A 22,998-nucleotide genomic window follows, 5' to 3' on the forward strand; every position below is an offset into this window, starting at 1 on the left:
TGAACATACTACTATGCAATGTAAACTTACTTCCTGACAGGCAAGGACGAACTCCTCTAATGTTACAACTCCATCTTTGTTTTTGTCCATTTTCTGTGTGAAGGTGAAAATTCATTTAGGTTGTTCTGACAATTTACTTTACATATCATACATAGAGAATTGCTAATTTCATCTAATAATGTCTGACCTCAAAGAAAGCATCCACATGTTGCTTTGGTACATCTCCTTTTAAAGCCGGATGAGTGTACTTCCCCATCATGTCATAGATGGCTCTCACTATCTCTGTCATTTCCTGTGAGGTATGTGAATACAGAATTAAGTTATTATACTTACATTTTTGCAAAATTACTTTTACGTGGCTCCTTGTACATATCGCAGCAGTTTCCTGGTGAATTGAACAACAATTTCAGGGTAATCACAAATAAAATGGCAGATTATCACTTCATAAATACATACTTTTCACCCTGTTCCTCCCAGAATGCTATGTTATGAAAAAATAATTTACTATGGCCATGACTTGTAAGGCAAGACATTGTAACATTTGCACTACATAATCAAGTAGCCTACATGTGCAAGCTTGTTCAAGTGTAATCAAATCGCGCGGTATCAACTAATGGTGCACTGCCGTTACGAATGCTTATGACTATGCTAATGCATTTTTTATTTCACATTTGCTTTTTATGACTATCCATTTAAGATTTAGGGTAGAGAGGTAGGTTTTGTTGATTTGAAACTCAATAAAGCATTTAATTTATTTAAAAATCTGTTTTTGAGAACAATTAACAAGCTTTTACCAACACACAGTGGACATTTTCCCTTGAAACTGCCGCGAGATATGTCATTAACCACATCATTTTGAAAAATGTCGCCACATTTACAACATTTTCATGAGATCAGTCAGTTTATGATAGTAATTGTAGCTTTTGAACCAGCAAATGTGCCACACACACACCTCCTTGTTGATAAATCCATCTTTGTTAATGTCATATAGATAAAATGTCCACTCAAGTTTATCTCTGACCGTCCCCCGCAATAGGGTAGATAATCCCATCACAAAGTCCTGAGAGAGAGCAAGAAAGTTAATCCTGTGTGCAAAGTAATACACATATTTATTCTCATACTGTGCCATGAATGCACATAAGCTATACTTTCATACCTCAAACTTTATTGATCCATCATTTCTGGTGTCAAATGCATTGAAGAGATAATGTGCATATGTGCTAGCATCTGGAAGAAGTAGAGCAGTAATAACAACAACAACATAAGACACTTTGTATCTCTCATAAATTGTTGGGTAAGGGGAATCCACTACAAATGAGTAATTACTTCTATAAAATTGTAATCGGATTACTTTACTGATAGCTGCATTGAAAAAGTAATCACATTACTCATTTATTTACTTTTAAGTTACTTTCTAAAACACTTTTCACAGAAAATATATATTTTTTTGCTCAACAAATTCAAAATAATGTCTATATTTCCTGCTTGTGCATTGCCGCATGCAAGTCATACACAGCACCACATGTCTCTCCCTACAATGACTTACAGGGGGCACTCGCCCTTCAGCTGTCACAGAAACGCAAAGATATGAACATAATTAATGTTTTCAATTCTACATATGTAATACTAGAAATGTGTAACCCAAGTTATGTAAACTTATTTGAAAGTCAGCAACTGTAATCTAAGAGAACTACTAGAATCGACTAGATTACTAGAAATAAAATGTAATTTGTTACATTATTTTTACTAAAAAAAGTAATTAGATTACAGTAATTTATTTGTTATCAGATTACACCCAACACTGGGTATGTACTCAATGAAGCATGTGATACACAAGGATTTCTTGAGGTCAAATGAAAGTAACATACCGCCATGTGGAAAAAACTGTGCATAAATGTGTTTAAAGGTCTCTTCATTCACCACTCCACTTGGACACTCCTGGGGGGAAAATGAGACTTGAACTGAGACTGATTCATGTACGTGCGCAGATTTGTGTTTCTTAACTGAGGATCTGTGGGCACTTAACTTAATTACAGAGAGGTCCACAGAATCATTTTAAACAATATATAAAACATTTGATTAGTATAATGTGCTAAAATATACATAGAATGTTAAACACATAAGATTTATTTGATTATATTATGACATTATATTTTTCCATAAAAATACAGAAGATTTAACAATATGGATAGTATGTTAAAGGAATAGTTCACCCAAAATGTTATATTCGCTGATCATGTGCTCACCCTCATTCCATCCCAGATGTGTATGGCTTTATTTCTTCTGATGAACACAAAAAAAGATTTTTAGAAGAATATTTAAGCTCTGTAGGTCCATACAATGCATGTAAATGGTGGCCAGAATTTTGAAGCTCCAAAAAGCACATAAAGGCAACATAAAAGTAATCCATATGACTCTAGTGGTTTAAACCATGTCTTCTGAAGCAATATGATATGTGTGGGTGAGAAACAGATCATTATTTAAGTCCTTTTTTACTATAAATTCTCCTCCCTGCCCAGTAGGTGGCGATATGCATGAATAATGCAAATTGCCTAAAAGAAAAGAAGAAGAATGTGAAAGTGTAAACTGATAAAAAAAGGACTGTTTCTGATCCGTTTCTCACCCACACCTATTATATAGCTTCTGAAGATATGTATTTAACCACTGGAGATTTATGGATTACTTTTATGTTGCCTTTATGTGCTTTTTGGCTTTCAAAGTTCTGGCCACCATACACTAATATCGAATGGACCTACAGAGCTAAAATACTCTTCTAAAAATCTTTTTTTGTGTTCATCAGAAGAAATAAAGCCATACACATCTGGGATGTCATTGTGGGTGAGTAAATGATTAGCTAATTTTCTTTTTATTTTTGGGTAAACTATCTCTTTAAATAAGTGGTGGGCAAGCTAAAACAGGCAACATGTTTTCCTCTACAATTGGATGAGTTTACTGATCTTAGTAGCGAATCACATTGGGTAACATTTGTTTCCTACAATATCTCAAGCACTTTTGACATGTAATCATGTGCAGGACATTAATTATAGATATCTATAATTCAGTTTTCACTAAATGTTAATTCTTGATATCAGCAATGGAATTACTATTAGTGAAATTGCTAATTAATTTCACAATTCATTATCTCTTTTTTAATGCTAACCTAAAATGGCAGTTCAACTTGTACATTGTTACATTTAAACAATTACATTGTTTCTGGTAAAAACAATGAATGACCAACAAATGAATTACAGCTAGTAAAAATGCTATTTTTGATATCTGTAAATTTATTTCCACATGTTAGATTTGGTATTTTAGATATCAGGAAATGTATTCCAAATATCAATAAACTGAATAGTAATTAAACATATCTTAAAAGGCTTTCTTACTAGCTACAATCAAAAAAAGCTATCTGAAATAACATTGCCACTATAGTGAAAACCAAATTCCAAAAATAAAAAAACATTTTTAACTGCTGTAATTCAATTGTTGATATTAGTAATGGTACTAGTAATATTTGTACTAGTAATAGTGCAATTATTGATATAAAAAATATAATACATTTTCACTGGTAAGAAGTTCATAGGTGATAAATGTATTAGGAATTTAATCTTGAAAGAAATTAAAGAAATTAATTATAGATATCTGTAACTGCCTTTTGAACAGGAGCGAATGACAGATCATTGTGAAATTCCACTTGGGAAAATTCAGTTACAGATATAAAAAATTACAGCTTTTACTAATTGAAATTCCATTTTTGATATCAATAATGGGTATTTCAGCATATAATGATGTAATTTTTTGACATTAAGAATTTATGTTTGAATAATTTCACTAGTAGTAATTCTATTGCTGATATCAAGCATTTTGACTACTGAAAACTGAATTACAGATATCAATAATTCACATCCATGATTAAATGTGGGAAGAGCTTGCAATAAAAAGCAATAATGATATCAACAAGCTTATTCTGTTCTGCATGTCATTGTTGGGTAAAACCTTCCTTTTGAGGACAGTACTCAAAAATGTTTGACAATTTAGAATGCTATCCAGTACACAGAGGTTTTGGAATGGCTTTCTGAAGAAACAAATATGAGCTGCTGTGTGGGTGTGTTGCTGAGCATGACTGTTTGTGTGTGCGTCTAATATAGTGTGTGAATGCTTGTATTGTGAAATATGACTAGCTGACTATTGCTGCAGGCCTGTACGTAGTGATTAGTGACATGCTGGATAATGCAGAAAGAAAAAATAAGAGTTTACAGAGTTTTAAAGACAGATGAGACACAACAAACAGAACCACAGGGACTGTATATGCAGATGAGAGACTATGATTCATAAGAGAGGATATTGAGGCATAAGGATATATTTCATAAACACAACATCAGCATCTTAAAAGATTCCAAAACATGTCAAAAGACATTTGAAGAAAGTGAGTGTGAGGCTATGGGAGAGATGGGATAGATGAATGGGGAATACTGGGCAGGTACGAATGGGAGCGTACGTTTTTGAAGCCTCTGTAAAGGACTTGTAGCTCTTGCTTGGTGAAGTTTGTCTGTGCTTCGAGCTGCTCAAGACCCTCCGGCCGGTGGCAGACCATCGTCATCTCTAGTTCATCATCTATTTTATCTAGAGAGAGAAACAGAGTCAGTTTTATTCCGATAAACGGTTATTGCTGCGAATCTCAGGGTACTTTCTTTGCTGATGAGACTTTATGTAGTGCTTTATTAGTGTCAACTTGGATGTTCCTTCTAAATTTGAGTAATAATTTTTTTTTTGTTTTGTTTTGCTTCCAATGGGATGAACCGTTGCTTTGAAACTCAAAAGATGGGCCGAATGTACTCTGTCCTCGGAAGTCTGGATTTGAAGCAAACATGTAAACATGGTTTTTCCTCAATACAGTTTGGTGAGATTATGGGAGACATGGCAGTGGTGATTAGGAACAGACAGAGTCACTGTTTCTCTTTTAAAAATAGAGACAAAACTCTGCTGGAACCAAATCCATAACCTACACCTGCACATTAAAGACTTTCATTTTGGTAGAAAAGTAACTCAGATGACTCATGTGTCTCAAGATACTCATACACACTCACAGATTCATACACATTAGCATACACAGCCCCCTGCAGGCCCTGCTACTGCTGCTGCTGTGTCAGCTCTGAAGAAGTGATTGGCTTGTGGGTGAAGAGGCAGATGGTGTGATGGGGGAAATCTGCAGAACGAATGAAAATGGGCATGGATAGTTTAGGGGGAGAATTTCATCTTTCGCAGAACTCTGGAGAGCCATTGCATCCCCTTATTAATGCCCCCAACCCCTTCTAAATCCTCTCTCTGGTTTTCAAATGCACACACACACACACACACACACACCTGTGGTAAACTATTCAGCGGAAAACTGACTAGATTGAACAATAAGCGTGTTTACATGCACGATCGTACACTGAATATGCTTCTTAAGCTGACAATGTGTAAGATTCCTTTAAGGCCATGAAAAGTGTTTATGAACAGATAATCTGCACTTTTACTCATGATTTGTGTGAAAGTGAATTAAAGTCATTGTTGTGGCACCTCAATTGTAGGAAACTACCGCAACACATACAACGAGCCACAGAAAAAAATAATTAGAGAAAATGTGGGTAAAGTGTGTGATTCTGTGAGACCAGATCTTTCTGGTGAAGCTGGTTGACAAGGTAAGTGTTGCTGGTTAGGCTAGTTAAGAAGCCTGGTGGAGAAACCAGCATACAAAATACAACATATGCTGTTACCTAGAAATGCTGGTCTTTCCAGCTGGTTTTTCTCTCACTTCTTTCTGTTCTTTGGGTGTTCAATCAGTGGGAGATATTTCACTCTAATTTGTCTACACCGATGATGCTGGCTGTGTGTGAGCTGTATATATCTTAACTGTATATATCATAATGTTAATCATGCAAATGCTTTTCTTCAATGCTGGCTATAGACTGTGAGATATAGACTGGATTAAGAAACCGTTAGTAAACTAATCCACTCAAGTTTTTGTTTTGCTTGTGAAAATTCCAGAGCCAGTTCGTGCTAAAAAAAATCATAAACCTACCAAATGCTCCACTGTTAAGTCTTGCCACAAGCAATTTTCAGATCCTCCAGCCTCTTCATTTACATTTTTAAAATCCTGTTTGCTTCAGTTTTAATCTCACTTGATAAAAGATCTCTGACATTTTCAAACAAATTCTGAATCCATGGAGAAACTACTTTGACAAACTAAACTGATAATGGAAAATATAAACACATGAATCTGAAGTGAATTATAACACAACTTTGCCAGATATTGTCCAATCCATCTGATAACTGTGATAAATAATGTAATAGATACATCTCATGACAATAAACAGATGTGAAGCTTCTGCTTATACAAGTAAACCACAAGCAACCAAATTGATTTGACAGTGAGAATGGAAAAGAGAGGTGCGAGAAAAACTATGGAAACAAACCCGAGAAAGATATGATTGATTCTCAGACGGAGAGAGGCAGAGAGAAACATACAGAGTAAAGGCCAATTAAACAGTCGATTCCTGCATACCTAATTACTTTGGGGACGAAATTTATATGCTGACAGTTTGTTTTTACAGAAAGCAGTCGGCAGTTTTTTTTCTCTTTGTCTGAAAATGAAAACTGAATGACCAATGAGATGGGAATGCAATAACTGAACTCAAATCTGCAATTAATATATATTTTTTAAGACTTATGCATTTCAATTTCATAATAAATTCCATCAAATTGAATTGAGTAATCTTAAAAAAAAAAGTTTCATTAATTAAACTTGTTTAAAATTTACACAATTCTATTTGATGAATTTGTTTTATAAAATAGAAATGGGAAAATCTTAAAAACAGGCAAAATCTTTTTTTTAAATTTTTTATTTATTATTATTATTTTTTTAGCATAATAACTTTCCCCAGTAGTCCTGCATATGTGTTTATCAAAAAGCGGCACCTATTGTATGGGAGTAAATTTGGTTTTAATTTTTATCTGATAAAATGGTTTGTTCTTGGTGTGAATCTTATGAACACTTAATGTTCTCTTTGTTAAGGGTTTATAAATGGGTTCACTAACTATGAGTAATCATTTACAAATGCATTATAAATCATTGATATGCAGTTATAACAACAATAAAAAGAGTGACTGCCATGCAGTACTTGACAAAAAATTATTATAAATTATTTAAATTATATATTAAAATATAAATGATCAATCAGTGATTATATGCAATACTTGCCAACGTGTTATAAATGCTTAATAACACTTATTCAACATTAGTAACCAAGTAGCACTGTTCTTTTGACATCAGCGTGACAAGGAACGTGACAATACAAGTGAGTTGAGACATTACAGTAATTAATAAAAACACAAGACATCCTGTAGTAAAATGGCATAATCCCTCTGTGATTGTGGTGGCCATAGAAGTAGGCAGGACAATGAATAGGGCAATAGGGCAATAACAACATTTTTTTTTCTAAAAATAATTTATTAAAAAGCCCATATTATGCTAATTCACAGGTTCATAATTTTATTTTGGGGGTCTACTAGAATAGGTTTACATGCTTTAATATACAAAAAAACCACATAAATGTGAACCAGCACGGGTAGAGCGCATATACAGGCAGTCATTTTTGTTTGACTTTAATGTAAGATTTTATCATACATTCGCACTCAATCACCATGTGCTACATGGATGGATTTATCTTTTGCACACATTCTCTGTGTTTACATCAGTGTTTCCCACTGAACACGTTTTCATGTGTGCCTTCCTGAGAATGTCGACGGGGCAGAATATGGTGGGGAAAACTTAGAAAAACTTAGGCTAATGAATGCATTTTAGTCAAACGTGACTTCACCTCAACAACTTTATGCAATCTGAGTTGTGAAATAATTTTCCAGATTACTCGATTAATCTTCAGAATAATAAGACCTTTTTATTTTTATTGTTTTTATAACTGCATATGAATGATTTATAATGCATTTGTAAATGACTTATGAGTCATTAATTAACCCCTTTAAAAAGTCTTAATAAAGGAAGCATTAATGTAAAGTGTAACCTAGATATTTTGTGTGTGATTTGTTTCACATTTTATTTTACATTTGGTGTAAACAGACTATGAGAGAAAGACAGAGGTTGACAGAGCCTGTAGATGGGTCTCTTTAGCATCAGTGCATAAAAAAGTGGAAAAGTAACAAAGCACAGCAGGAAGCTGCAAACTTTCTTCTTCCATCTATTTCTCTCTCTCTTTAAAGCTTAAAAGTGTGACCATGTCTTTAAAAACAGCAGCAGCAGCAGCAGCAGCAGCAGCAGCAGCAGCAGCAGCAACAATAAAATAAACTTTACTGGCACATCCTCCATTCAGGCAGGAATTAGTGCCATTAGAGTGCTTCCTCCAAAATTGAAATAAAAGGAAGTAAAAAAAAAAAAAAAAAAAAAAAAAATGGAGTATGTTAAGATCACTCTGGAGAGTGTTTTCCCTTCATGTAAGGATGAGAGCTGCGCTCTTTCTCTAGAAGCAGCACCCAGCGCTCTCTCACCGTGGATGACTCCCAGAGCTCTCTTGCCAGAGGCTGCACCCAGCACCCTCACATCAGAAACCCCTCCACTCCCTGCTCTGGTGGTCCCCAAGATCCCTGCATCGGAGGCCCCTCTGCTCCCTGCTACAGTGATCCCGAAGATCCCTTCATCGGAGGCCTTTCCGGTGGTCCTGGCCTCCACTCCCAGCTTCGGTGGTCCCAGTTTCGGTGGTCTTGGTTGTCCCAGCTTCGGTGGGCTCTGTTGTCCCAGTCTCGGTGGTTCCGGTGATCCCAGCTTCAGTGATCCCATAGGTTCACCCTTGTCGGTGTCCCCTAGTGCCTTGACTTTTCAAGAGTCCCCTAATCCAATGACTCTTTCTGAGACCTCCAGTGCCGTGAACTTGCCCGAGTCCCAGGCCACCTTGACCCTGTTTGATGCCCTGGCCTCTTTGACCCTGCCTGAGTCCCCAGCTGACATTAACTTGCCCTCTGAGTACCCATCTGCATTGATCTTGCCATTAGAGTCCCCTGTGGCTCCGCCCTCTGAGTCCCCTATGGCTCCATCCTCAGAGTCCCCTGTCAAAGCTATTGCCCTTCTAAAGTTCCCTGAGTTTCACATGCTAGTTGCTCCTCTGTCAGTCCCGCCTGGCCACGCTCCCCAGTCTGTTACACCCAAGACTGGCTATACTCTGCCTTTGTCTCCTGTTGCTTCGCTAAAGTCCCCTGTTGCCTCTCCATCTCTCTCGCCTGATCACCATTGGTCTCCTGGCCGTCTGCCGGCTCCGCTATGGCCTCCTGGCCACCTGCTGACTCCACCCTGGCCTCCTGGTTGTCTGCCAGCACCTCTGTGGTCTCCAGCTTGTCCACCAGTTTCCAGGTGGACCCCTGGTCATCCATTGGCTCTACTGTGGTTTTCAGCTGGCTCGCACACACACTTAGATCCGCATCTCGCATCTCATAACTTCTTCATTACACCATAAGACTTTCTTTCTTTTGTGGAACACATAAGGAGATGTTACGTAGAATGTTAACCTTAGTCACCATTCACTTGAAAGTGGAGTCTAACATACTGCCTAACATCTCCTTTTGTGTTCCATGTAAGAAAAAAAGTCATATGGGTACATACAGTATGTGACTAAATGTGATGACAGAATTTTCATTTTTGAGGCAAACTATCCTTTTAATTAATGAACCAAGATTGATAAATGCTATTAAAAACGATGCATTACCTTATACAGTATGTGAGTAACATTTAGAAACTTGTTGTAAAGTGTTTACCAAATTATAGTTCTTCCAGAACCATGGTGGATAAGAAGGCAATATAACATACAGAAGACAAAGACATTGGACGCCTGCCCTTGACGTCACACTAAACAATATGTAACCCTGTAACAGGTAATTTGCTAGAGCAAGCCACCCACATTCTATGCAGATCACTATAGGGAGCTGCTTTAGATCATAGTGATATGTTAAATCTATAGGATAAGATGTCAAATTAAAGTGCCAAATAGTGAGCAAATATTTAAATAGCAAGGTATGAATATTCATGAGCCGCTGCAATAAAGATAGTGTTAATAATTTGTTACTGCAGCTCTACACTCCCCACTCATTAGGACTGAGGCAGAGTCACTCCCCCTCAACCATAGCTCAACCACAGCCATCCAGATCAGTCAAAGGTCTTAGATCACTGATCTTTTAATGGAGAGACATTTTGCTTAAAGCCTAATGCCCCAGTATGTTTGTCATATGGTAAACTCTTTGGCTGGAACAAGGGGAATAGAGGAGCATCTGACAGATAGCAACAATTAATTATGTCACTGAATTTGCCTTAGAAAATGTAAGAGATTTTAAAGGAATAGTTCACCACAAAATGAAAATGCTGTCATACTGTTTTCACCCTCATGTCATTCCAAACCCACATTGGTGTATATTTAAATATGGCATGCCAAGTAGGGTCGCACCACATTTTAGAGTGGTCTTTGTCGGCAGTGGAGGGATGAATGATGGAGAGAACTCAACAACTGTCTGAACCAGTCTGATCCAGTCACTCAACTTTATTTCACCAATGCAGTTAACAGCATCAAAAATTCTCATAATTGCTTGAAGTAAAATGCATGAATAAATTATACACTGTTTTGTAAACTCACAATACATTACAGAGAAACACTGGTCATTTTCTATCTGTAATTTAATGCTCAATTAAATGCCAAGCGATTAACTCTGTATTGCAAATACGTGAATGATTTTTACATTTTTAAAAACTTTTAAGACTTATTCCAAGATGTTGATTTACAAAAACAAGAGCTTAGATCAGTTAACACAGTCACATTAAGGATGATTTGATGGATCCATCAGTAGAATTTGTCTGTCAGTGTAAAACGTGCCTCAAACGAGCCCCAGTCCACCTCACCGCATTATCATGAAACTCTCAGGTAATAAATGTGTGTTTCACGAACATTTAAAAGGTTTCGCCATTGATTGAAAACCTGTCCCTCTTTTAGCATTACAGGGAACAAATGCAGTCTTGAACACTCGCGGCCCGGTATCGACTCACTCACTGAAGCGCTTTCAGCGGGAGACACTGTTTTAAACAAGAAGATAGCGTGCAACCGTGAAAGCTATCCTTGAAGCGCATGTTCATAGAACAACAGTCCCAGACTCCCCCCAACCCTGCTTGACTACTGGCAGTGGGGTCTCGTGGAACGGCGAGCCCATCAGCCCAGAAGTTAATGCGCCCCTGGTCATGAATTATCATGAGATAGCGCCTTCTGCTAGGATAAGGCCACACAGTCTCACGAGTAACTATGAGAAACTGATGATGTGGCGATGCACTATAGTGTGTTAAAACTCTGTTGATTTTAAACCCAGATAACGAAAATAGTACAAAAAAAATCCCAAAATTAAAATTAAAGGATGCTAACATTGTCTTCTGTCATGTGCAACTCATATCTGTTCACATCTCAGAAAATGTAGTTTAGTTTTTCATAACCCTTTAAGGTCAATGTCGATTGATCACGAGACACGCACAACTGAAGACATTTGATGCATCAATGCAACAATGCTTGACATACCAAATTTGCATGTACGCAAATACAAATTATATTAGATTTTCAGCAAATAACAACCTAAATTTTGGTCTGTTCCTCACACATTGCTATCATATTGCTTCAGAGGACTTGGAATATAGTCATATACAGTATATATCTTTATGACCTTTAAAATGCTTTTTTTTTTCTCTCAGCTCAACTGCACCCGTCCTGATTGTTTTAATTGTATGAAAAATTTCAGCTTGAAAACTCCACAAAATAACTATTTTTTTTGTGTGTGTTCCACAGAAGAGAAAGAAAATAACAAAGGTTTGGAATGAGATGAGTAAATAATGACAGAATTTTCATTTTTGCTTGAACTATCACTATAACTATTTCAATATTCTTCTGTATTTTTAAAGAAATTTGATCAAGGCAAATCTGCTGTTTTGACTTCACAGGGCTCCTGTGTTTAATATATTCTTCATTCAATTTGTCATGCAGCTGACCTCTAATTTAGTGTAAAATCCATTACAAGAACCTCCAACGAATGGATCAAGAAATAAATGAACAAATTAATAAATTACTGACGCCTCTTTGGCTAATGTGTATCATTCAAAATAACATGTGATTCAGGTGAATTGATCGAGAACAGGTGCACTGCTCTATAGTATACGTGTATGTACTGTAATTCTGTCCTTGCTGCCATGTCGATCATAACATCCCATCATCTGCTCTCTCAACCCTTACAAAGCTGTCTCCATGAAAACTACACCACGGCGCATGCGAACAGGAAGAGGGCTGATATGAGTGTTTAAACTCCCATTCACGTACCAAGAGCACACACACACACAAACATGCTGTCGCCGATGTTTATCTCCAATGATGTGATGTGTTGCCAGTCTACTGCAAATCTCCTTCTCTCAACCTTGTATTGGTTTTCTCCTTTCTCAGTTCATTAGTTTAACACTGTCTGCTCATAAATGGTCTTTCTTAAGTAATGTTTGTCTGTGAAATGGCACACTACACATTTATGAATCAGTACATTCATTCTTTTCTTTGAACATTCGTTCAGCTTTTTAAGTGTTCTTATCTTTAAGTTAGCCATTGTGGTATTTATTTAGTACTTTTATTGATAGACAGTAACTCTTGGTATTTGCCTGTCTTTCCATTATAGAACCATATTGAATTAATGCATCATTAAGTAGGAGTCAGACGATCTCTTTTAATCTCTCATCTTTTAACATACCTCTGGTTGTTTGTCTTTGTCTTGTCTGCAAAGTCAATGTACCCACTACAGCTCCCATGTTGTTACCAAGGAGACAAGCGTGTTCAAATTAATAAGCGTTGAGTCCGCCAGTCTGCCTCTTTCTCTCCGTCTTCCTTTCTTTCTTTGTTGAAGAGCCTTTTTGAAGAACCTGCTTTTGTTTTCTTCTCCACTTTTTTCTCACTTGTGAATGAATGAATGAGGAAGAACTGGAATTTTCTTGCTAAAAGCATATGGTTCCTTCCTTGACGCCCCTCCCACAAATTTCCCTCTCTCCTCTTTCCCTCTCTCCCTTTTCTTCTTTCTCTTTGCTCTCGCCATTGCTGTTTCTGCTGTGTCCCATTTGTTATTCAGTGTCAGGAACTGTTGCTGTGCAGGTGGGCTCAGCGTGTTGGGAAGCAGTAGGAAATGTGTGTGTGGGGATGAAATGCTCCTCGATTTCTCTCTCTGTCTCTCTAATACACACACAAAGACACCAAGCAAGCAGATCTCTTCCTTATGGAACTCATTTTTCACACAGCCAGAATATGGCAAGATGGATGCTGACTTTCCTTTACACCCTACTGCTATTACTGTATATACACAGCAAATGAGTTGTGGTTCGGCTATGAGTAGTTTTATCATCCACTGTTCATTTCCAGTTATGAGCTTTTGTGTGCATACGTGTGCATCTGAATATGCCTGTGTGTGTGTGTGTGTGTGTGTGTGTGTTCGCAATTTAGTGACTCAATCATAAGAATGTTTCATCGATCAAGTACTCTTTGAAGCAATATAATTGTGTGCACTATGTGCAAATGAGTGTGTGTGTTTTGTTTGTGTTCACGTACCATTTTAATGTAATGTAACATGATGACCCAATATATATTCTTCTCTCGTTTGTTTCATATCCTGCCTCAGTGCAGAACCAACCTCACAAACTTTTCCAATAAAAGAGACATAAACAGAGATAAAGTAAGATGGAAAGATAGTAGGGGAGAAGGAACTCAGAAAGAGAAAGAGAAAGAGAAAGATAGCAACTACAAAGGATAAGAAATTGCTGTTGGGGAATTACTGAAAACAGCAGGTCTGTAACCTCATTAAAAATACAAAAAAGATGAGACTTCTGATGAGCGTTGGGCTGGGAGTGTGGAGAGAAGTTGAAGGTAATGAGTAATTACATAATTTCAACCCTCACTACTCTGTATTACGCAAACCTCGCTAGATTGACCTGAAAACCATGCCAAGATATCCAGCGATATCCTCGTTCTGCCAGATAGATATCTGCACTTCATCACTAGAACATTATCTGCACAAATCACACTCTCTATCTCACTAACCTAACACCTTGAGGTTAGACTGTCACACCCTTCGGTTGTACCACCTGCCTAACACAAGTCACAGGCAGAGAACCATAATTTAAAGGAATATTTCACCCTGAAAAGAAAGGACAAAAAAGTACCAATAAAGTATCCTCAAGAAGTCCATTTGTATACATTTATATACCAATCAAGACCATTGTGCCAAATATCAAACATCATTAGTTCTCATGTCTTATCATTGATCCCAAATGAGGTGTGATGCATCTTGATGCACCATATTTGAACAACAGGATCACATGGGAAATCAACATATTGCTGTGACGAGGAGGAGGGTGGGGCTGTACCGTGACTATGCATGCCCAGCCCCCAATTGGGCTAATCATCCGAGGAGAGGGATAAGTGCAGTGGAACGCGGCAGTTCGGGAGAGAGAGCCACACACAGCTGCAGTGTGTGCGTTTATGTTTTGTGTCTTTTTGTTTCATTATATATTATTCTGACGGTTCAGCCAGTTCCCGCCTCCTCCTTTCCCATCCTTAACCTTGTTACAATTGCTTTCAAATGTTCATGCACCCTAAAATCAACAAAAATCTGCCAAATTACTGACAAGTGCCATCCCCCATAAGACAACTTTGCTTCAGTTCAGGTGTAAGTACATTTCCCTCAAGTGCTACTGATAGTGTGTTACAAGCAACCTTCAAGACACAGGCTTTGGTCCCATGGGAACGGAAGTGATTATGTTCACATAAACAATGATGAGTGAGATATGGAAGTTGCCTTTTTCATTCAAAATTTAAATTTTTACTCCATTGACATTTAGGTTTAGTGTTGGGGTTTGGGTTAGGGGGTTGAGTTAAAAAAAATGAATTTCTGTTCACTGTATTACATCATTTACAACTAAAAATACAACACGCTTTTGGTGCCACTCTGTAGACATTTTGCCTACACTGACTAAATAGTGACAGACTTTTCATTTTTGTGTAAATTATTTGCAGCATACAGCTAAATGTCAACTTTTAAATGACCAATGTTCAGCCATGAAACTCTATGTGGTGCAAGCTGATAGATTCTTTGACTTATTATCTGTTAGCCAAGCAGCTCGCTCACATGTGACATTTTATACCAATCAGCTCGCATGGTTTAAGCTGACTGGCCCTTTGACTTGTAATTGGGTAGCCAATCAACTTGAATCTCTCTCTTTGTCTAACATTTAAATGGCTCAGCTTTGCAGATAAGCTGGGCTCTCTGCAGCATGCTGCGAGAGTTTTTCTCTGAAACCCACCTCCACCCCAGCTTCACTGCCTAGATCAGCAACCAGGGGGTTGTTTGTAATGTCTATTATGTCCACATGCTAACTCCTGATGTATGTGTATTTTCAAGCAGTAGCAAGTGTAGGGCTTTACTGGTTGTTTAGATCAGTGTTACTATCAGAAATAATTGGTAATTATTTCTGTAGTTATTAATCAATATTTAAATTAATTAATTGGATCTAACTCATTAAAACCTCATATGGGACTCCAGTAAATGTAGTGTGCTACGTTTAGGAGCAAGTTTGGTTATTAGCAATAATTAATAATTATCAAAGATAATTATTAATTACAAAAATCAATAGAACATTGATGAGAATCAATGTTAGCTTTTTTTTAATCCTTTAAAATCAACACTTATCAAAGATAATCGTTAATTGTTAACATCGATGAAACATTAATTACAATTAACACTAGCTTATTGATCGTTCAAATTCAATCAAAGATAATTATCAATTATCAAAAATCAATAGAATATTAATAAGGATTAACATTGACGGAGCACCACCCTGAAATCAGGGACTAATAACCGAATATTAAAACAGTCTCAATATTAGATTGTTTTCTTAGGAAAATCGACATCCGAAGAATATCGATTTTCGGGAAAAAAAAACAATGAATGAAGGTTTGAATCTGAGCACTGACATCCCGTCAGCATGACACAGGTATATGCAAAACAAACCAAAACACTTCTCATTGTAATATAAACAAAGTTTATTTATGCAGTAATATCAATTAATAATTAATACAATGCAGTCAATAAACTTCCGACTTACAACTACAAACTAAACAGTGATATGATTAGATATGGAATAAAAAAATAATCCTATAACACATAAGGTGTGTGTGTGACAGAGTGTGTGTGTCAGTGTGGTTAGTGAGAGAGAGAGAGATGATTAAGTGACAGCCCGAAAGCTGATTTCGCGATAGCTGGAGATAAAGCAGCCGTGTTCATCACTCAGAGATGCGGTTTTACGAGCGGGGCTCGTAAAAGTCCCTTGTTATTTGACTCTTTAATGGATGAACTCAGTTGTTGTCTCACCCGCGATGGCGAAAATGCACAACAGTCCAATTTGGTTGGACCACAATACAGCAAAACAAATTCGTGATAATTAATAATTAGCGGACATGGCGGTCCGTAAACTGTACAAGCAAAAACCTTGAAACACAAGAATAGCACGCTATAATATTCTATCTCTGCCCAGACGTAAACCTCTTACTTGAATCGCATGAGGACACAGGTAGAATGTGTTTTCCTCCGTCCTTTAACTCTGACCCGGTTTCTTGAGGCTCGTGTGATGACGAGAGCCGTTTCCTCGCGCTGTCGGCGGGCGGTACGGCTGTTGATTCTCAGAGGGCGGTACGGCTGTTGATTCTCGGCGGGCTGGCGGAGAACTCAGAAATGTCGACTTGATTGAAGATGGAAGAGAAATCTTTAATCTCTTCACTTCTGTAGGCCAACGGATGAAGATGCGAATTGCTCGGCGGTCTCCTTCGGATCCGTTAGAGTGTTCGGTTGAACACGGAGTAATCTTAGCTCGTCCAGTGAGATGGAGATTGTATGGCTACAGTTTCAAGTCGGACATTACTTCCTTATGCCACGAGGTTGCACCGGAGAGCAGCAAAAAGCTACGTCCGTATTCGGTGAACTAAGTCGCTGGAAGCCACTTTGGAAGCATTTCAGAATTATTTGAAGTCCTGATGATGTCATGTTTGAGGGACGTTCTGTTGTGTGCCTCATCCAATAGGAGTTGAGCGCTCGATCCTTTAGTGAGCAAGGCTTCATGGATTTGTAGTCTGTTTTGGACTCCCTTTGTTTGATTTTGGCGCGATTTTTATCAGTAAGATTTACGACTTAGAAGGTGGGGGCTTGAGGAATGTTTTTGACTGTTAGGCCTGCCTTTGTCTTCTATCTGAATACATGAGGCCCAACACAAGTCTCCGTACTTCCTGTGTAGCAGTCATGACTGAAATATATAAAAACAACCCATTTTTGTCATTTATGGGTTTCTGCTTCTTTAGCTCAAATCTTTGGAAGAGAAACAATGATATCCAGAGAACAACTGGCATGTGTGAAATCCATAAAGGCAGGTGTAAGCCTCTTTTCTCACTTAGAAGTGTTTATGATGCTGGACTTTCCCTTGCAGGTGCCTCATTTAAACTGCTAATGCACTTGGGAGATGGGTGCAGATGAATGGCTTAATTGGAAACACATTCAATGGTGCAAATCACTGCCGAAATGAGATGTTACAGAAATCCTACAATCATAGCAATGTGATACAGTGATAGAGTAATAAACTGCACCAATAGAGTGCAATAGTCTGGTTACAGAATTAAAAATCCCATTAATTTCTTCCATAGACAAAAGATTTTAAATTCTAACTTATAAACCTTTAAAGACAGACCTACCTTGAGCTCCGAGGTTGTTTATCGATGATATATGCTTCCGTTGAAGCTATCAGTCTGCGTTATTTCAACTTCAGTTGTTTAAAAATCATGTATAATAGCAGAATTCCTGGTGAACAACTACATTACCCATGGTCCAGCAGAGAAAGATCCACCAATCAGGGAACCGCGGCCAACAAAGACCACGAAATTAGCCCCGAAACGGCCGCGCACTCTCATGACACACTCTGAATGATGCAAACAAGTCTCCTTGCACTCTCCTTAAACTACTCCTATATTTGTGTATATTGGAATATTTTGCAATAAATGTGAACTATATTGCTTCTATACATATAATCAACAACCTAAAATCAATAGTTTTATATTTGATTACGTCATTGGCAATGTTTCATGGGACTGTAGTCCGTGCCCTCATGAAAGACAGTAAGTACAAAGACTTGTACCTTTGTCTTTTCATTTGATTTTGCCTTAAAACAAATTCTGTAATGTTGTGATTCACCTCAAAGCTGGTTGGTATGGTTCATGCTTTACAACTTTTATACATCTCTTATATTTATGAAACCTCTATGGAAGAAATTAATGGGAAAAGTACTTCTGGAACCCAGACGCTGAATAAGTGGGCGGGATTTTTGTGATCTATAGGTTTTTACCACAGCAGTACAGTAAAATCACTAATGTACAACATCAAAAAACATGTTTATTAAATTCTAATTCGTCACTCTTATTTGGTTTGTATATAGTACCATGGTTTATGTGATGTGTATCAAACATCGTTATTATTTTGTATTGTATTTGTGATGTATTTTCAAATTGCATTTTCATCATATGTCAGACAGATGATTACATTAAGGGGCCGTTCACACCAAGCATGTTCTCAACTGTCTGCACTGCTTTGCACTAGATGGACATTTTTCACTATTATGTATTAAGTTAAAAAGAGCTGTAACTTGTAAAAACACCTGCATTTTGTTTCATTCATTTTGCTGCATCTAACTTTTTTAGAACAAAAACGTATTCGGCATGAGCAGCTCTTAGCCCATGACCACCCACATTTAGATGTCAATGGCACCCAGGTTTGGGAGGGTTACTTCTGAAACGTATTCCACTACAGATTACAGAATACATGCTGTAAAATGTAATTTGTAACATATTCCATTAGATTCCTCAAGGTCAGTAACGTATTCTAAATAATTTGGATTACTTCTTCAGCACTGGTAGATTTTTTTCATTTGTTTTGACTATAAAAACTCTGCCAGTACAGTAAGACAAAATACACATGTTAAAAATACATTCTCTGAAAAACCTAAATATCTTATGCAGTGTTGTTTCTAAAAAAGATAAATCAAACTGATCTTGTTTTAAGGATTTTTAGATATTTTTACAGGAAATGAATACAAAAATGATTATCAAGAATACGATTTTTACCCTAATATCAAAGGTCTTACAAGAAAAATAGAAATGATGGTCCAACGTGAATTTTCTTGATAAAAAAATATGATCATGCCTGGTAACGTGCATGTAAAATGGCTAGAAATAGCATTTTAGCTTAGCGTAAAACTGACAATTTACACAAGGTTTATTTCTATTTCTTCTGCTCCAAACTTACTTCAGACTTACTTCTCTGTCTGCTCGTATGAATGTAACACATCATAAGAAAGTGTTTCACCGCTGTTCAAATGCACTTGGGATCACATCATTTGTATGTATAAATGATTTCCATCTGAAAGGACTAAATATTAAATGAAACAAATGACAATCAAATGTAAAGTAATCTCTTCAGTAATCAAAATACTTTTTGAATGTAACTGTATACTAAATACCAATGATTTAAATTGTAACTGTAGTGGAATACAGTTACTTAAATACGTATTCCTGTTACATGTATTCCACTACTCCCCAAACCTGATGGCACCTATATTGTGTTCAGAATATTGGCCTGCCCAGATACGGTAAGGCAATGAGGAGAATAGATTCTATTATTCCGGAGAAATCTGTCACGTATCACCTGGTGCCAGAAATGAGCATCCATGTGCAAAGAGTTCAGCTTGTGTACTTCAGGGGAGCACTGCCATAGAGATGCATGTGGACGCTAACAGATAAATCTTTCAAGGTATATTAGAACTTCTTGATCCAACCCAAGGATGCCAGTGTTATAATTGAGTGGCTACATTTATATACAACAAGGCCCCTGATCATTTCAGTCTGACCTTAACAGTTAGAGTGCGACATTTCAGCACAGACTGTTTTAATAACATATAAAAATACAATGCAAGCTTTGCAAATAGGCAAAATAATTTAAAGGGGCAGTGAAAACTACATTGTTTCCGACAGTAAACTTGTAGTCTATGAGAGAGCGTAGCAAAGTGCTTTTTTGGGGGGTTTTTTTGCACAAAAAACCTTGACTGAAAATATAAGTAAACAATGGAAGCCCATTTCCACCACATTGGATACAAATGCTTTGGTAATCAAAATAATGAGATATTAAGTCCTGTTCATGAGATAAAAAGTCACAATTATTAGATTCAAAGTCATATTTTGAGTTATAGTCATAATAATGATATAATAAGGAATAATTACGAGATTACAAGTCATAATTATTACAGTCAAAGTTACATTTATGACACTTATGACATAAATCAAAATTAGAATATCATAAAAGTCACAGTTAAGAGAAAAATTCAAAATTATAAGAAAGTAACTCATAATTCTGAGATAGCAAGACATAATTAAGAGATTAAAATCATAATTTTTAGATTCAAAGTCATATTCATGCCATAAAATGTCGTAATTATAATATATATAAAAAAGTCAAAATTACAATTATGGAAAGAAAATCATAATTATGAGATTAGAAGCCATAATTATGAAATACTAAGTAAAAATGATTAGATTAATAGTCAAAATTATTAATAATTGTAATATAAAAAATTTAAATTATGATATAAATCAAAATTATGAGATTAAAAATCTTAATTATGAGATATGAAGTCATAATGATGAGATAGTAAGTCATAATTATGAGAATAAAAGTAATAATAATAATGTAATAATTTTGTGACTATCTACAAAGTTTGACTCTATCTTATGATTATGACTTTGAATCTAATATTTATGACTTATTAATCTCATAAATACGATTTACTATCTCATAACTATGATTTCCTGAAGCATTTTTTTTTCTTGTGGTGGATATGAGCTTCCATGGTAAACATCTTTGGGGGGTTTATATAATAAAATGTATAATAAATCTCCTACCTGAAGGGCCAACAAGTACACTAATACAGACACAGTGTCAAAACATTAGTGCTTTATATAAGGCATCCTTTCAACTACAGAAAACTAAAACAATACCATATTTAAAGTCAGATGGAAATATCCCCTGGTTATCATCCTCACCGTTTTCATCAGCAGAACATAAAAACTAAAGCAGCATGGATATCAAGCAGAAGTTCCAGCTAGTCAGGGCTGAGTGCCAAAGCTGACACACAGTTTGTGTTTTCAGTTCTAAACTCTGAGGCAGCTCATGTAACTCCTGGGGATTTTAGTGAAGACTTCAAACCATCTTTCTGTCTGTCATGCCCAGAACTCGTAATCCTCTTCAGGCCGTGTGTGTGTGTGTTGAAGTGCTGGTCTCTCTATTTATCTCACTATCTCCAGTGTGGGTATAAACACATGCTCTCACATGTGAGCACACAGTGGTGTTGATGTGATGTTGATTTGTTTCACTAGCATTGTTTTAGTGGATTCTATAGCATGGCACTGTACATTAAAGCAGTGGAAAATCACAAATGGTAAATTCACATGAAGCGTAGGTTAATTTATCTTCAAGGCATAAATAATCATGCTAACAAACCACCTTCTCTTTCTCCTCTCTTCATGCATGTTCTTATCGAATACTCACAGCCTGATCACTCCATTTTTCAAAACCTTCAAATCGCCCCCACCATCCTCCCGGCTTGGGGCACACTTTGTGCACTAAAGGAGGTACGAATTTTGGAATAAATTGCCATGTGATTCTTTCATAACCCATTTCCTTGAATGGAGCCCAAGCTAGAATATGCAAACACATTTACATCATTTCAAACACACAAACACACACGTTTTCCTGGCTACCTGAATAGGAACTTCCCATTGACTTCTTTTATACTTAAATTTGGCTAATTAAAAATATTATACACTAGCCTTAACTGAAACTCTTAAATAATTTTTTTTGGCATTTATGGAAGTGAATAAGTTATTATTTAGTATCTTTATGAACACTTTTTCCTTTTGAGGACATCCCCAAGAGGATATTTATTCTATTTATTTTATGTTTTAGCCAACTTCCGGACGCAGTTTTGCAGTCATTTTGTCCCCAAAAAATATCTAGGTTAACGCACATACTCACACACTTGCATTTGATTTACACATGAGGTAGAACAAGTGTGATAACATTGCGATAAAGACCACTGGACAAGTACAAACTCAAAAACAAACTAAAATGATCAAAACGACAATAAATTTGTTTTTAAACTATGCCACTGACCACTCTATCTCTCCTCTCTCTCACAAACACAAATATAACGTTTTATTAATGCATGTATATCTATGGTTGGTTTATGTGTAAATAGGATCTTACCAGTCCTGTAGGTGACCTGTTTTGTGTGCATAGAGAAGGTCCCCAACACCACACCCATCTTTAGCAGTGTTCTTCACTTTTCCACCTTCTTCCTTTTTTTATTCTGTTTAGATCTCACTTTGGAAAAAAATACTACTCCCTTTTACTGTGTCTTTCTTTATCTACTGATCTCTCTACACTTTTTCTCTCGCAGGGTTGTTGGTTACCTAAGTCTCGCTCTCTCTGACTATCGTCCTTGCTCTGTCTGTCTATGGACTCTGAAGGCTGCTTATCATTTCCTGAGTTTTTAGTGGGGGCGAGAGAGGGAAAGAGAAATAGATAGGGAGCATGAAAGAGAGAAGAGAGAGAAGAGAGAGAGAGAGAGAGAGAGAGAGAGAGAGAGAGAGAGAAAGAGAGAGAGTATAGCTAATACAGTAGTTCTGATAGTGGTTGAGGGGAAATTTTTAGTGGAGAACAATGGAGTTATAAAAGGTGAGTAGTTTATAGGTTCATCCAACACTGTCGGGACAGAATAATGGCTGCTTAGAAAAAGTAAAAATTTCAGACTTTGTTCAG

General features: G+C 36.8%; 1 protein-coding gene across 3 annotated transcripts in view; it reads right to left on the bottom strand.

Annotated features, from left to right (window-relative positions):
* LOC127433017 (Kv channel-interacting protein 1-like) overlaps nt 1–22,998 on the bottom strand; it is a 62,111-nt gene that overhangs the window by 1,948 nt on the left and 37,165 nt on the right. The window contains exons 1-7 of one of the 3 annotated variants that reach the window (XM_051684628.1): nt 22,444–22,686; nt 4,499–4,623; nt 1,869–1,938; nt 1,157–1,227; nt 953–1,060; nt 188–292; nt 31–93 (exon numbers count right to left, since the gene is read on the bottom strand). In XM_051684628.1, coding sequence (XP_051540588.1) covers nt 31–93; nt 188–292; nt 953–1,060; nt 1,157–1,227; nt 1,869–1,938; nt 4,499–4,623; nt 22,444–22,501 — 600 coding nt within the window. In that variant the 5' untranslated portion in view covers nt 22,502–22,686. Of the gene's footprint in view, nt 1–30; nt 94–187; nt 293–952; nt 1,061–1,156; nt 1,228–1,868; nt 1,939–4,498; nt 4,624–12,798; nt 13,066–22,443; nt 22,687–22,998 lie in introns of those variants that run through there. The other 2 variants (XM_051684627.1, XM_051684626.1) reach the window with 2 other exon arrangements.

The sequence above is a fragment of the Myxocyprinus asiaticus genome, chromosome 42 (genome assembly GCF_019703515.2).
Source record: "Myxocyprinus asiaticus isolate MX2 ecotype Aquarium Trade chromosome 42, UBuf_Myxa_2, whole genome shotgun sequence".
NCBI lineage: Eukaryota > Metazoa > Chordata > Actinopteri > Cypriniformes > Catostomidae > Myxocyprinus > Myxocyprinus asiaticus.